This window comes from Crassostrea angulata, chromosome 2 (genome assembly GCF_025612915.1).
Source record: "Crassostrea angulata isolate pt1a10 chromosome 2, ASM2561291v2, whole genome shotgun sequence".
NCBI lineage: Eukaryota > Metazoa > Mollusca > Bivalvia > Ostreida > Ostreidae > Magallana > Magallana angulata.
In genome coordinates, this window is record NC_069112.1 from 79,111,843 (window position 1) to 79,129,409 (window position 17,567).

At 32.9% G+C, this 17,567-nt stretch overlaps 1 protein-coding gene across 1 annotated transcript; it reads right to left on the bottom strand.

The window, feature by feature from the left end:
* Window positions 1–2,633: 2,633 nt before the first annotated feature.
* On the bottom strand, window positions 2,634–14,440 carry LOC128170999 (uncharacterized). The gene is made up of 4 exons (XM_052836762.1): window positions 14,332–14,440; window positions 5,428–5,871; window positions 5,063–5,278; window positions 2,634–4,835 (listed from the first exon to the last, which is right to left on the bottom strand). The coding sequence occupies exons 2-4, from the start codon at window positions 5,869–5,871 to the stop codon at window positions 4,572–4,574; spliced, it is 924 nt and encodes a 307-aa protein (XP_052692722.1). The 5' UTR covers window positions 14,332–14,440; the 3' UTR covers window positions 2,634–4,571.
* Window positions 14,441–17,567: the final 3,127 nt, after the last annotated feature.

Here is a 17,567-nt window from a genome sequence, read left to right on the forward strand (position 1 = left end):
GTTACAAGTTTCAATCTGGGTACAAAACCTGACGTCACAATACTCTAAGAATGATGTCATAATGCTCAAAGGGAAGATATATTTTGTTCTGACTGTGTATGGAATATACACGGTCTCCACGTGACTGCTGTTAGCCAATGATTTCTTTACAATTCAGCAGAAGGTAAGATATAAAAAGAAATTGTGACTATATACATATATATGGAATGACTAATAACTGTAATTAACAAAGTTTATTTTGATTGGCTATTTCCTTGCTAAAAACCTTTAAGAAGTCAACTCAAATTTTATGAAATTAAATGAAATTTGCAGAAAATATTTATCAATTATTTATAAATGTCATACTGTAGATTCCATATTTTATGCAAGTACTTAATTCTGTGATTCAATTGTTTTTTATTAAGACACTAGAATATGAAATATGAAACAGCAAATTTGTATCCTGATTTTTAATTATCTACATTCATACGAAAAATGAAAATGAAATTCCGCAAGATGTGCTCCTCACGATTTTATGCAGATATCAATTTCTCACATTTAATTAGGAATTTACAGTATGCTAGTGTAAGAAATCTACTTCTGGCTCTAAGGGATGAAAAAGTATTCTGATCTACTCTTAAAATATTGCTGAACTCTGGAGAAAATGTCTTTTAAAATTCATCTTCTGTATAGTAAATAATTTAATGTCCAATAAAATTGAATCAGTGAAATGTTGAGAAAAAAAATTAAATTAAATTAAATCTGAAATGTTTGAACTTGAGTACCAATTCAACATTAATCAATAGAATTAATTACGAAAACAAGAAGTTTACTAAAGGAATTAAATAGCAAAAGTTAATAATTTCAATTCTAAGACAAAGTCAGGGACTGCAAAAAAAAAAAATGGTGCCAGAAGAGACTTCCATAATGTACCTGGGAGCTTTGATAACGGTGGTCACTGATTAATGGCTAGTGATTAAGATAACAAGTTCTTTAGCAAAGGAAGTGATGAGGCTTTTCCATCAGTCATCAAAGAATGGAGTTTCTCTTAGAAGACATGGCAGCTCTAAAATATAATAAACAGGATGAAAGTTTACAAAATATATACCTGTTAACCTTTCACTGCTGCTATGTGGGAGAAACTCCCCCTAACCAACTTGGCTAAGGGGGAGAATTTGCATAAAAAACGATTTTGCGCGTGAAATGCAAATAGGGACCAAAGTGGTTGTATCAACATCAGTACAAAACTCACTGAGATGGGGCAATACCTTTACGAGATCACTCTCATCATATTCTATGAAAATCATAGTTTTTAATCTTTATCATTATATCATATATTAATGTGTGGTTTGACACAATATCATATATTATTATACCTTCATAAATTATTTTACCTCAATATGAATATTCTATATCAAAGTACTGATAGTACTGATAGACGGTGGCGTGAAATGTGAGTTTCATAATGTGGGTTCTATACTGCACTTAATTCATCAAACTGAACAATGAAATGAAACATAATTTCATATCTTTTTTTTAATACGAGAACACAGGTAGGATATAATGCTTCAACATACGTTGCATTTACTGGTGTTGGAATTGAGTTAAATTTGTTAAGAAATGAAATTGTTTGCAACTGAAAGGTGAAGTGCAAGTCTGTATCATTGTGAATGGGGAATTGAACACAGTAATGTACATGACTGACTTCCATTTGTAAGGCCATATAGTATTCTTTGAATGATTATTAGTGGTACATCATTGAACAAGCTTCATAACAGAGTGGTCTATATATTGCAAATTTGAACTGTATATCCTTAATTTGAATATTGCTGGTGATTTTGTTTTACTAAATTATTTTTTGCATTATTGCTATTGGGATAAGGATAGGCAAGACTAGTTATACATATTTGCTCTTGTTTTAATCAATGCAGTTTTCACCAGATTTATATTATTTGAACTTGGTCTTAAGCCAGTATGGGCCATACCCGTATTATGACATACAACCTATAGAAATAAAACTAAACATATTTGTTTCTTGTTATACTTAAAGGAAATGTCAACATTTAAGCATTAAATAATTATTTTCTGAAAGATGTGGTCTCAAAACTGCAACGGTGTGTGCATGTACAAATTGAATAACGTGCGCTAGGGCATTATGATAATTTGTTTGCATACACCATTGCAGTTATGAGACCACATCTTTCAAGAAATAGCTATTCAATTCTTATGAATATTTACGTGTTTAAACATTAATTTTATTCCCGCAAGTATGATTTGTTTTTAAAGAAAGTTTGACTTATTAAACGAGTAATGCAAAATTAACGGAAGAGATATTGGAACAGCCGAATTATGCTGACAAAAATGAAATATTAATCAGCGTAAGTATAATATCAGGTCGCGATCCGGTTTGAAGTTGCGACAAGAGTCAGTTCATGTTCTTTGCATACTAAATGTATTTCTACACACCAGATTTGGTGGTTGGGTCTTCTGTGTTATGCGTAAATATCACTTAAATCAACCAATGCAATTTAATGGAGGGAAAGAAAGTAAATGTGAATATTGATCAGTGAAATGTTCTCCTCAGATTTTATGGTTTTCTGAACAATGGGGCGTAAGCAACATAAGGAAGAAAATAAGGAGAATGTATTCATTTATTATCATTGATAAACAGAGGAAGTTGGAATGGCACAAAAGGTTTATTATAAATGGAACAATGTGAGGAAAAAGTAAATCATTCGGACATAATGATTGTTTTTGCTTTGGCGCAACAAATTTGAACATGTATATTATGTCAGATATGAAAAGTATAATAACTGCATAGTAAGGAATTGTACATTTAAAACATCGACATGTATTTATATCAGATTTAAAAAAGTAAGAACAAGTGCATTTCAAAGAATAGTACATCCAAAACATACACATGTGAAAAACTCATGACATCGTGTGACAAATATGGACATGTATATTATGTCAGATATGAAAAAGGAAAAAATAACTGCATGGTAAGACATTGTACATTTAAAAGTGACACGTGAAAAAAAACAAAACACTGTGCAACAAATACTGACATGTATTTTATATCAGATTAGAAAAGTAAGAACAAGTGCATTTCAAAGAATAGTACATCCAAAACATACACATGTGAAAAACTCATGACATCGTGTGACAAATATGGACATGTATATTATAAATAACAGCATTGTAAAGAAATGTACATCCAAAATATTCACAAGTTATAAAACACATTACATTGTGTGACAAATTTTGATATGTTTTAAAGCAGAACTGCATTGTAAGGAATTTAACATAAGAAAGGAAAAAAGTACAAACATAAGTGAAAAACATTTTACAATGTGCAACAAATTTGGACATGTATGTTATGTTGGATAAGAAAAGGAAAATAACTGCATGGTAAAAAATAGTACATGCAAAACAGAGATGTGAAAAACACAATATATTGGGCGAGAAGTATGGACTTGTAAATTATAACTTGTAAAGCAGGCACTTGTGTAAAACAGATGATGAACGTAACTAAACACTAGACAAAAAAACAACTAAGTACAATACTATGAAAAAAAAATAATACTGTAAATATGAGGAAGCATAATTGTTAACAGGAAAAACTGAAATATCTCCCTTGTTTGATATCAAATCTAGTTATTGGTATATAATAAGGTATAGTACAAAGTTAACAATCTATCATAGTTTCATTTTGGTTTGGTTTGATAAACCTGAGCACATTTTTATTCAAGGGGAGAGGAATTATTAAAAACAAATGATAGGAATAACAAAACACTACAACATAATTTATAGTCTAAGCACATCTACTAAAAATATAAACAAGCATTACTAACATAAGATATATTTACAAAAACGTTTAACTTGAAGCAGAATATTTTATACAAAATAATAGGAATTTACATTTTGTGGAGAAATATGGTTACAATATCTGACATGTTTGAGATTTTAAAGAGAAAATAAATATAATTGGCACAAATAGGAGTTGAAATGCATAGTTTAGGAACAATTGCATATATGAAAAAAACTGTTGCAACATTATAGTGTTTGATGTATAAGAAGATTTTTTTTTTCATACAAAAAAAACTGTACATAACATTTTGAATTCAAAAGAATTCTCTCCAGGCATTTAATTTTGATTTGGCACATTTTTTTGAGATATATTTCTGTTTTAAAAAATGAGAAAATTGTGTAAATATTGGCACTCACAAGAAATTATGCATCAGAATTGCAAATTATTTTGAACACTTACCGGTAGTTTCATCACAAATGTAAATGATAGATATTTTCGTATTAAGTTTTAGTTCAAGTTCAAAAACAATGAAATTTAGACAATAAACAAAACATTTGGAATATTGGTGGGCATTATTGTTATGCTGAATTTTATGAGTAAATGAATCAGATGTAAGTTTATTTCAAACAATCACTCTGACCCATGCTCTATTCACTTTTTTAGGTTTATTGTGAATTTATATCCAATGCGGAATGTTTGAAGTTAAGAGGAAATTGATGGTTCTGCAATTTGGCATGGCCCAATTTTGGCACTACTCAGGGCATTGTAAAGTTGAAACAATTTAAAGCAGAATACTTTGGACGGACATTCCAATTGCAGTTATTTGTACTTGAAACGGAAGTCTCTGCACAATGACGTCTTCCATCTGCTCGACGGTCATCTGTGACACATCCCCAAAACGTTGCAACTGTCCTCTTATCATGTCTATATCTACGACATAGTCTCTGAAAATCCCATTCTCCTGAAGACAAACCTCACAGGTAGCATCTCCAAATGAAATGGCTTCCACTTGCCCTGTAACTTTTCTCTCTTGTGGTTGTGTCTTCTAAAAAGAGAAATTGAAAAAATGTTAAATTATCAAAATAAATCATATTAACCAAGACAAGTAAGAAATATATTGTGTATGACTTGATTGTTAGGAATTCAGACAGCTTTTATTTGAAGAAGCGATAATGTGGATGTAAAGTGAGGTTTATGATATCAATTTCTTTAATCGTTTTGAATAATTTGAAATCAGTTATTCTGAAAATGTATTTTTAGCTAAGAAGATACCTTCACTACAGTGTTGCGGGTGGAGTTCAGGGTTTTTCTTCTTTGCCACTCTGCAACAACACAGTGGGACACTTCTACATAATCACCAATGGTAATTGGCTGATTTGCCAATTCCCTCCAAAGAGTTAACTCTATTTCCGCATCGCTATCTTGTATCGTAATCGTTCTCACTTTGGTCTCCGTCTGGTTGACTTGTACCGTCTTGATGGCCTCATCCTGTGAAAATTATTTTATGAGTATTATTTCATTTTCTAAATAAAATTATGTTCATTAATATTAGAACTTATTTTTCAGAACTTAATTTAAGGTGGAGACATACTTTCCATTTAATAATGCTTATCTCTTAAACAAACATGTATGCTTACTTTCACAACTTCCCCTTGAACAGTGGAGATCGATTTTACTGGGGCATCAAGAATTTCTTTCAGACTCTTCTTTGGTGACTGTGGAGTAATGAGGCCGATTCCCTTTAAAGAGAGTTCTTTTGGAACGGTGACTATTTGTCCTGCCATTATCTTTGTCTGTTTGGATAGAACCAAACGGGTGCCTTTAACCAAGAAATTTCTCAGAGTGAGGGAGCGTCCTTCTCTTATTTGGCTGAACTTCGTCTCGTCACTTAATGTAGCCGTCATGGCTTCAGTAGCATCAGCGACACTGAAGTTCAGCATCTGGCCTTTTTCCCCGTTTGAGCTGTTGAAAGTCGCAGTGTGGCCAACTTTGATTACACATACTCTCACCATTGTTGTCGGATATGGTGCTGCATCACCGGCCTTGCATGACAGCAACTCCTTTAGAGTCTTGTACTGCATCTAAAAGAATATATGTAAACTATTAATGCATATAACTGGAAAGACCATTTTAATATTATATTGATGTTAACCGAGTATGATTCCCTGTATTTCTTACTGAAACTTAGTTATAGAGGAACTGCAGTACTGAATATACACGTAAACAAGGGTTGTGTATTTTTCTGCACTCATGTTGTTACCTTCGATCATAATGATTTTCTCCTTAAGTACAGATTTTTAAGAACACATAAATTTACACTGGTATATACGCAACAATAGGTTTGTGGTCAGAATAAAATGATTCTAAAGTAGCAGATGAAATACCCTGAGAATAATTCATTACTGGCCTGTTAGTATAAATGTGATCCAAACAACTACCATAATCAGTGGTACAACTGTGCACTATCTGATGGAGCAAAATTCCAGTTGGGTCTGCTAATGACTTTAGGTCTTTGTGGGAAAAATAATCAAGATTTGTATCACCCATCAAAATGAAGGGTTGTGTAGCATTCAACAGACCCATATAGAAAAGGGATGTGACATAGAGCTGAAAATTGACAATTGTTGCAATCCTTGGTGAACAGTAATAGAATACTAAATTGAAAATTTCATCATTTACCTCTATGGAGCACACTACTGTTTCAATTCCACATAAACAGAGGTTCTTCAGGTTTTTCAGGGGGAGTTTGGAATAAACAACTATACCATAAAAGGGTCTTTCATTATTGTGATTTACATTTGAATCAAAACGTTGAATGGAAAAACCTGGCAAGTGGTAGTCTTCATTCTTGTCACTAGATCTGAGTCTACTCTCTGCTAAAACAATTATATCTGCTGAAAGCATATTGTTCTCAGTTTGTAAGTCCCTATAATGCAAATGCAAAGACCTTGTGTTGTGATATATTATTTTCACATCAGAGTTCAAGTTTTCAAGCATAGGTAAACAGGCCCATAAAGATGCCTCCAGACGAAGACGATTCATTTCCATTACAACTTGTTCTGACACAGCAATTTTGTTTTCATTCAAGTTCAGGATAAATAAGTCTTGCAATTTTCTGACTCGACTTAACCCTACATAATGCATATGCTCTTGCTTTCTACTTCCCAAATCTAACACAATTTGTTTGACAGTTGAACCTTGAGCTTTATGGATGGTTTTAGCGCAAGCCATTCGCAAGGGAAATTGTCTCCTGGTCACATGACAAGATTTATGTCTACCAAGTGTGAATTTTTTAGACACTTCAAGAACCGGTGTCCAAGTACTTGGAATGTTTTCATTGTACAAATGCCTGTATTTTAATCTTGAAGCATGTCCAATTCTTGGATCCTCAAACAGCACCCATACTATGCTACATCTCTTGGAACCTGCAACTCTGAAGTCTAAATTCTTAACAATGCATGGACTTCCATTAGTTAAACCATCTTCCACGTCAACATTTATACATATTTCAGCAGGGTGCTCAGTTGCTAAATGCAAATCTTTAAACAATCCCATTGTCTTACTTGGATCATTAGGTATTTGTTGGAGAATGCGTTCTTTGATTTCTCCAGCAACATCCCCATTTACCATGTCTAATGCCAATACTATACATTTACTTTCAGGTAACGCCATTTCAAAGGCTGCATCATTATGACTGTTCACTTGCGCATTTGTTGTATATAGATGAGGAACAAAATTCATGTCAAGAATATCAGCTCTACTGCAAATTCTGCTTTTCAACATGTCAATGTCTGAATCAGTGTGTAGACCCTCCCTTAGTCGATTTAGCAATTTTGCAAAGTCCTGATCATTTTTTTGCCTCATAATTTCTGTTAGTTCATACATCTGAAATAAATCTGTCCAAAGATTAATTGCAAGAGGCCCATATCCTTCAGAAATATCTTCGAACACCCAACCATCAAACACTGGTTTCAGCTGGAATAAATCACCTATAGCTATGATGCTTATTCCCCCAAAAGGGCAATCTTTTCCAAAGATATCCTGTAGTCTTAAATTTATAAAATTGAACATTCTATTTCCAACCATGGAAACTTCATCGATAAAGATAACTTTCAAGCTTCGAAATTTCACTCTCATATTATCAAGTTGCTGAGCATCTAAAGGTTTGTATTTCAAGTTTTGGTTAGCTGGAATGCAGAAAGTGGAGTGTATTGTATGACCTCCAATGTTGTATGCAGCCTTTCCAGTTGGTGCACATAGAATAGCTTTCACCTCATCACAGTTATATGCAACTTTTTTGGAATAAAAACGTGTAATAGCTTGGAATAGGCATGTTGTCAGTAAACTTTTTCCTACACCAGCACCTCCTGTTAGAAAGCAATAGATTGGCAAATCATCTGTTTTGATTTTGTGCAAAACATGATAAAAGAAAATTTTCTGTTTATCATTCAGTGATCTTACAAGGGCATTGTATTCAGAGTTACCCATTGAATTCAATGAGATATCATTTCTCTCCACTTGCTTTCTACTTATTCCCAAGTCCAATCCAAGGTCATATTCCACAGCAGCCAAATCTGGATTGAAACACGCATACTCTGGACAAGCATTGTCATCTTCCTCAGCATCTATTGCTTCATTGTGTTGTATTTCTGCTGCAACAACGTGATCTGGATTGCAAGGAAAATGATCCATTGTTTCCTCTATAACATTGGTAATACCATTGTCCAACTCAAAAGGCATCTTATTTGTCAGAATTATTTCAACATTGTTCTTGTAACATGTCTCGTATGAGCCATCCATTTCCCTCAGATCTATTTCTTCTTTTCTCCATGGGTAAAAAAGCATAAGCTGCTCTCTGAAATAATTTTCAGGATCTTGCTCCTTATTGTAGCGTACATATCTTATTATCTTACTAGTCTTTCTTAGTCTTAAAATTGAACCATCATTCATAGGATACTCCTTCTCAAAAATGAGATTATTTTCTTGGGCATCATTTTCATCAGCCTCATCTTCATTAACCTCTTCAAATTCATCTTCTGGTAAGAAATCACTCCTTTGGTTTTGTTTATCCTTTGAAGGTCTAACAACATCAAATGATGACACGAAAGCTGCTAAACAATACTTTTGGAGAAGCCTTGGCCTTCTCTGATAACGTTTAATCCAATTGTCTGTTTCTATATCTGTGGAACCCTCGGGCAATTCTTGTAGTGCTTCAAAGGATTTCAATAAAAATGTGCGTTTTGCTGGTTCACTTGTGTTGATGAAAACCACAGTCCTACTACTGGAACGAAGGGGCATTTGCAATAGTAAATATGCAGCCTCTTGAGCACAAATTTCTACATGAGTCAAGAATTTGTTTCCTATTTGCCGGACTTGCTGTTTTAATGACAAGTTGCCTTTTTTTGCCTCTTCACATGCATCATGGAGTAAATTTGACATACCTTTCTGAGATTTTGAAACATATGAGACAAGATATGAAGCACATGCATAACCATCCAGAATAAACTGAACATCAATATTTGCTTCCCAAGCCCTAAGCAAAAGTTCATTATATGAATTGATCCTAATTTCTTCTATTCCTCGTTTTAGAAACAATTTTGGTGACTTTAAAGATGACCTTATTGCTAAGATGTAACTTTCTTCTGTCAGTTCTAACTTTTGAAGAAGGTCACCAAAAGTTTTAATGGTCTGTAGTAATTGTGCATCATTAAGAAGCTCACATATTTTTTGAAAGTGTTGCTGTACATTTGGATTTTTCTCATAACAGTCATCATTTAGAGGTTCAAGAATAAGTGTTTCTGGCAGAGGAGGTAAGGGGAAATTGAATCGGCAGATATTTTTACCACCTCTCTTGCATGTTCGAGCATGTCGATGCGTTTGATAATTCACAAGCTCTGCAATGTCATCATTCTTTGAACAAGTTGCATGATTGTCAACAAAATTTTGTATCTCTTCATTTTTTGCTTTCCCAAAAATAGGAGCATTTTCAATCCAGAGAAGGAGATGGATATGAGGAGACCCTCTTTGTTGAAATTCAACTCGATAGAAGAAGTCAACAATTTTTCCTAGAGGGAGATTTTTTCCTCTTAAAATTTGAGACATAAACATTCTAAACCGATGGTCAAAATACCTGGAGCATGTTACAGGGTCCTTTTTAATGAGTTCACATCTGTCAATCCAAGACAATTCTTCAACATCTTTCTCAGACAAATCAATGTTGTTCAAGCTTTTGCTCAGGATTTGAAGCAAATTTTTCCACTTTGTCTCAGCGGCAGAAAAAGAGCAAAACCATGTTGGAATGCCCAATTGCCTAATCATAGCAAACACATCTCTTTTAGCACCTTCCCAGTATGCTGGTGACCCTCTAAGAGTTCTCAAAACCCTATATCCCTCATTTAGTCTTACAATATTGTCAAAAGTTGTTGGATTTAAAACATGTCCTGCTGTTATTTTCTTTCCTTCATTTTTACATTTCCTCATTGCTAGAGTGACTTTGTCTTGTATTTGCTTTATTTGCACCTTTTTGAGTTTGAAAAACAAATTTTGCATTGAACAAGCTGCTCTTCTATCATGAGATCTCAATTCCCATTTGCAAATAGAACTGTATGTGACTGGTACAATTCTGTCTTTGTTTGAAGGACGTGGTTGCCCACAATAAATAGTAGGAAATGCAAGATATTCTGCATGTGGATCTTGATACAGACCAAGAGGGGTTTGGTTTTCTCCGGGAGCAAATGACAATGTTTTTTGAGATGATCGGACATCTACAGGATGTAACAATGTGTCTGTATTTCCTGTGAGCCTACTTTCAATGTTTTCATCTTCTGTCCAGTCATCACCATCAATAACCTCATTTTCATTCTGGTTGGATTGAGAGTCTGACAATGTTTCTTCATTATAACCAAACCAATCTTTTTGTTCCTCCAATATATTCCAGTTCTCTCTTATTGAAATACCCTCATTTTGAAATACAGCACTGTTTCTTAAAAGCCAGTGAAGAGCAACAATGCATTTGAAAGGTCTTACTGATTCATGGTAAACATGATGTTTGAACTGCAATTTTCGTTTCAACTTCACCTGAATTGTTTCAGTTTCTGCTAGTGTGCGAGGTAGGGATTTGATAGTTTTATTCACATCAGAGGGAACATTTACAACATTTCCACGCAAACTTTTCTGTCCTCCTCTTGGTTTTTCCATGAGTTGCATAAATGGAATGCGTGGGCTAATTAAACGTTCTTCCATTTCTGTCAATTTCAATTCTGGTGGAATTTCAGGAAATTTACAACCATTTTTAACCGATAACGGAGGTATTTTCCTTAGATTCAAGTATTTCTGACACGTGCAACAAACCCATTCAATGTCTTCATTACTTTTTATGCCCAATAAACAGTTTTTGGTAAACTCTGACATTGGCAAAACATTTGCTTTTCTTACACCATCTCTAAACCATGTCTGTGTACAACAAGAACATATGTATGTTGGACCCATGCTTGCATTTTTCCTAAAGTTCTCAATAGCAACAAATTCATCTGAGTTGAGCGTAGAAGCAATACTTTTATTGGAATTTTGTGAAGAAACATTCTTAGTTATCGGACTGTCTGGTTCTGTCTCTTGAACAACTTTCTCAGAGCTTGCTTTCTGAATTGCTTCATTGACAGTAGTTGGTTTCCATTTTTTTGGCTTGATGACTTTATCGACCCCAGAGTTTGCAAAATTCACACTTCTTTTTCTTGTGTTAGAATTATGTTCAATGTATATTTCAACACAAGATTTTGTCTTTGGTTTGTGTTTTAAGGACCTTATGCGCATTGCATTCAACTCAAATTGAACATTCTCAAAGGGAATAATGGATACAGAATTGCAAAGAATTCTTAGAAAATAGCACAAATCATCAAAACAATCCAAATTTGTTAAAGTACACACTCCATTTGGATCACACAAGCCATTACTACCTCTACAATGAGAGTCAAACACAAAAAATCTGCCATTCCAAGACATCAAAGCTATTGCGGATGAATGAAAAATCAAGATGCATGCATTGCTGCTAGCAAAAGATTGATTAAGTGCGTGTTCTAAAGAAAGACCCATCTCTGAATGAAACATATTCTCTTCTGCCATATTTCCATAATATGTATTTTGCACAACACTAGAGAAATAGTTCCTTTCAAACTTGACATAGTTTGGCAACTCACTGGCAAGTAAAAATGAATGTTCTTTTACAATTTCATGATACAAATTATCACCAGCCACTAAAACTGAATCCAAATCATTCTTTGTAATTGTACAACTGTTTTGTGCATGACAAAATACAAGAAATGTGAAACTCATACTCATACACTGTTTTCCTCTGGAGCTTAAACGGAAAATGTCTGAACCTTGAGAATAATTTCCTTGAACAACTGTTGGGCAAGTCATTTTCTCTTGATTATCCATATTATTTCTTTTTTTCTTTAGCTAACAAGTCAAAATAGTATTTTACAATAACTTGAGACAATGAGTTATAAAGAATAACTTGAAATGTTATCCTAACTGTTGCTTTCTTCAAGGACTTTAGTAATATGCAGGAGTGAAACACATAATTATTTCTAATCTAAATTTGTATTTTTTGATTTTTAATACACTGTAAATTATAGCACCTAGTCCTTATTTGTTCAATCAAATATATTCAATTATTGGTCAAGGTAGAAATTTTAAAGATCATACTACAAATAATTTCATTGTTTCACAATATTATCAAAATTTCCATATAGAAATCGCTCTAATTCAGTAGAAATTTCTCAAATATGCTAAAAAAAATTTGATGTAAACACTGAACAAAAATCTGAAGTTGTTGCAAATCTCAAAGTGAAGCAGAAATAGTTTTTCAGAATTTTCAAATAAAGAAATTGTACTCATCCATTTTGAAATTTCTCAAATGTTCTCATATAATTTAATGTGAACAAATATCTAAATTTACTAATTTAGTGCATATCTCCAAGTCAAGCTAATATAGTTTCTCAGAACTGTTATATATTGATCTCATTCGATATAAAATTTCTCAAATGTTCTCATGTGATTTGATGTGAAAAAAAATCTAAATTTGGTGCATATCTCTCAGTCAAGCTAAAATTGTTTTCCAGAATTCTCATATAAAATTGCTCTCATTTGATATAAAATTTCTCAAATGTTCTCATATAAATTGATGTTAACAAATATCTAAATTTGGTGCATATCTCCAAGTCAAGCTTATATAGTTTCTCAGAGTTTTTATATCAAATTGCTCTCATTCAATTCAAAATTTCTCAAATGTTCTCATATGATTTGATGTGAACAAAAATGTAAATTTGGTGAATATCTCTCAGTCAAGCTAAAATTGTTTCCAGAATTTTCATAAAAAATTGCTCTCATCTGATATAAAATTTCTCAAATGTTCTCATATAATTTGATGTAAACAAATATCTAAATTTCGTGCATATCTCCAAGTCAAGCTTATATAGTTTCTCAGAGTTGTTATATAAAATTGCTCTCATTCAATTTAAAATTTCTCAAACATTCTCAGATATTCAGATGGCAACAAATGCATACCTCAAAATTAAGCTGAAACAGTTTCTCAGAATTTCCAAATATAAGAAAACTGATAATTATACCTCAACAAATATCTCAAGCTGTTGCATATCTCAAAGTCAAACTGAAGTAGTTCGTTATAATGTGCATTAATAAATTGCTTTCATTTGAAATATTCTCAGATTTGGGCGATTAAACTTTGTATGTTCCACTTATGCCTTGTAAATTTCTATTAAAATATTCATTAGTATTCTCAACTTCTGACATTCAGCAGTTCCTACTTTAATTATATTTATTTTAAATATGTCAATCTTATCTTGAATTTTTTCACAAATTCTCAGAAAAATTAAAGAATTAGTGTGAAACTTTGAAATGTCAAAAGGTTTTTCATAAAGCTTTTATCTTATTAATCCTGATTTATCAGAAAACAGATTTAAAAAACCCCCACAGATTTTTAAGTTTTCACCAAAACATCCAAAGCCCACAACTACCACAACATGTAAACAACTCCAAATGCGAATTCTAGTACATTTAAACGTTTTCACAAAACGTAAAAATTAATACACCAATTTGTAACATATGTAAGCAGGTAAAAATCATAAAATCAAAATCTAGAGTACAAAAGCAAAGAAGTATGAAAGGCCAAAGTTATATTTCAATCCAACTCCAATATGGCCGACTTTCGATGTTTGTATACTATCTGTTTACATTCGCTTCGCTATAATTTTGTCACATAAAACAAACAATAATATTCTATTTACGTACAATTCCCTAAATCTTTCACACCCACGTCGTATATATAAGCAGTTCTAAGATACAGTAATGCTTAAAATCTTTATTTCTTAAATACTGATAAAATGCATTAAAGGCAAACTGATCAATATGGCCGCCATTGAAGTGCTCTCTGGTGTTTTGCTTTTTATCTCAAAAATAAACAACGTAAACAAATATGTCTATTTATAAACAACTTCGTGGTATAGTAATATATTCATATTCACCTTGCGACGTCACTCTTCCGATGATTTTCCTTTTGTTCGGGCTTCTTCGTTCTCTCTGCGTAAACTGTCGTCCTTCTCTGCCTTCTTCCTCGCTCAGTCGAAAATTAATACGCGACACCGATGTCGCCTTTTCTTTTCTATATGATTATTTTAATGTAATTTAACAGAAGAAAATCTTTTATTTTACTTTACAAAAGGTTTGATTTCAAAGAAAAATGATATTACTTTTAATATACCCTCAATCAACCAGAAGAAAATATTGCACTATTTTCTTCACGCGTAAATAACGATGAGTGTAGTGTCCTTTGCGCGGGAAACCCTGTGATGCCCATTAGCTATAGTACGCGAAATTCCCAACAATTGGTTTGTTTATTTTATTTAATTTTTAAAAGTAATAACCATCGATTTCTTTTAATAAACACAAAATTATTCCAATAACTTACAATATACATGATATAAGCAGCATTTAGATAGATAAAACGTAGTATAAACATTGCACTATTTTGCAGTTACAGCGTAGGGATTTCTATGATCATGTTGATGCTTCATGAATATTCATGAAAAACAAAATATTTTACACGATCTGTCTCTATCAACAAACCATCAAATATGTATATTTATTTATTTTAAAATGCTTAAAATATGCGAGAGCTGTAAATTGGTTTAAATCTGAAATCGAATCAGAGGTGAACATTGCCTGTTACACTGCATCTGTAACACAGGAAATACCTAACAGAGTTATCGTTCCTTATCCGCTAGGGTCCCTGTGAGAAATACCCTTCCGGTCAGGACCGTAGCAATAGACAGTGGCTATAAATAGCCACCGTCTAATAACGCATCATCCAATTGGTTCTAGACAATCACATGTCTGGGCAATAAAACTTCCATAGTCATATTTTGGATTTGGAGGCCTTGTGCACTTTCCTGCAAGAGTTGTCATTCATTTAAGGTATTTGATCCATAATAGCCCCAGATTCAATGAATCTGGGATCATAACAGATATGTATGGACTTAATACGGTAATTAGTATACTTGGACATAATTTTCATATATAAGTATCAACATGTAACAGTGGAACGTGTCCTTATCAATGACCTTTCCCTTTTCTTGAAGAGTTGTCCCCCTTTGCTTTTATTCTATAAAAATTATAATTCTAGAAAATCTATATGGTATAAAAATTATTTTCATTAGTTTTTTTATTCCTAATGATAAAATACATCTTTATGACGTCCTGAATGTCGGTTCAATACAGACGCACTTATTGAAGTTGGTTGATTAAAATTTTCCAGAGAGCTATTACCGGTATAATACACCTTTACAGCCACTTGTGAATATGTACTGTTTACCATATAGCTGCTAATTAATTTTGCAAAATTATAGTCAATACAGTATATATTTTAAAATATCTTATAATTAAAACTCTACCAGTTCACATACGATCAAATTCATCTGACCCACCCCGTTCCTTACTTTCAGAAATCCAATTTCCGAAGAAATTGGAATTCCAATGTGGCCCCACCCTACTCCTCAAGATTTTGATTTGAAAGATTTTTGAACATTATCAGAGGTTGCTTTCAGTAAAGATACAGCTTTTCTAACCAAGTGGTTTTTAGAAAAAGATATTTTAAAAATTTTTCTATTTTTATAATCCTATGCTATGTAAATTTTAAATAAATGATTTTTGAGAAGAAAATTTTAAATATTTACACTTTACTCTTATGTAAAAGAACAACCCTCCATTGTGGCCTCACCCTACCCCTGAGGGTCATGATTTTCACAACTTTAAATCTACACTACATGAGGAAGCTTTCACACAAGTTTCACATTTCCTGGCTGATTGGTTGCTGATAAGAAGTATTTTAAAGATTGTATGTAAAACTCCAACCCCCACCCTCCCATTGTGGCCCCACCTTACCACCAGGGGCAATGATTTGAACAAACTTGAATCTACACTATCTGAGGATGCTTCCACACAAGTTTCAGCTTTCCTGGCCAAATGGTTTCTGAGAAGAAGATTTTTGAAAAATATCAACAACATTTCATTAAATCCTAATGATCTCCCATTGAAAGAGAGCAGGGCCCCACATTTTAACAAACTTGAATCCCCTTCACCCAATGATGATGCTTTGTGGCTAGTTTGGTTAAAACTGGCCAAGTGGTTTCGGAGAAGAAGTCAAAAATGTAAAAAGTTTACAGACAGACAGACGGACGGATGGACGGACAGACAGACAGACGGACGCCAGAAAAAAAGTGATCAGAAAAGCTCACTAGAGCTTTCAGCTCAAGTGAGCTTAAAACCTTAACCTCCTCCAGCACCTGAAACAGATGCAATTAGTTGTTTCAAATTTTCCTCACTTTCTCCTATGGTACAATGGAACTCCATATCAGAAAATTGATCCCATAGGACTATGATTTTCTTTGATGAGCTTGTTAAAATTAAAAAACTCTCAAAACATTACCATAATTACCATACTATGTAAAAATATGTAAAAAAGAAAATTCAATATTACAAACAATTTTAAAATAGCCAAAACACTACAATCATATCAGTAATTTTAAATTTCATCTAAATCAATGCCCTATAGGGTCATTTCATCAATTTACTTGAATAAAAATAGTTAACTTCTTTATAAATAATGATAATATTTATTTCCTAATAATGATAGAAACTTTTGGTTTACATGAACAAGTGATGATTTTTTTTTCTATAGAAGTTGTTATCTAAATGATTAAACTTAATTGTTGAACTTGTTGGAAATTTAGTTTGTTCACATAAATGAGAGGATGTACGAAAGAGAAACACACGTTTATCATCATAGTTGCAAGTAAACAACGAATTTGCCCTACCAGCATGGAGCTCCATTTTCCATAGGCGGTAATGTTTATGTTCCAGCCCGAATTTTCGTTCAGCAACGATAGACCTCTGGAATGAAAGCTCATCAAATTGTCTTTTTCCTGTTAAAATTTCGTGGTGTGAAGTCAGATTCATTTTCCGGCAAAATGCATGTGTATTGAAAAACTCTGAAAATGAAAGTAAAAGTAGGGAATTTTACAGTTTGGGAAAGGGTGTACATCAAACATTTTCAATTCCTTCCTTCAAATGATAATAATAATTCAATTTTGACACTTGCTTTTAAAATTGCAAATACTCTTGTCTTACATGTGTCACACATTCTGATTTAAAATGTCCCAATAAATGTAAATACACTCTGAAAGTATAGGAACTATTTTGCTTA

Coding starts and splice junctions, on each gene's coding strand:
- LOC128170999 (XM_052836762.1), bottom strand. CDS start 5,871: ATGCAGTACAAGACTCTAAAGGAGTTGCTGTCATGCAAGGCCGGTGAT. Junction 5,279..5,427: donor TTCAAGGGGAAGTTGTGAAA/GTAAGCATACAT, acceptor TAATTTTCACAG/GATGAGGCCATCAAGACGGT. Junction 4,836..5,062: donor CCCGCAACACTGTAGTGAAG/GTATCTTCTTAG, acceptor TTCTCTTTTTAG/AAGACACAACCACAAGAGAG.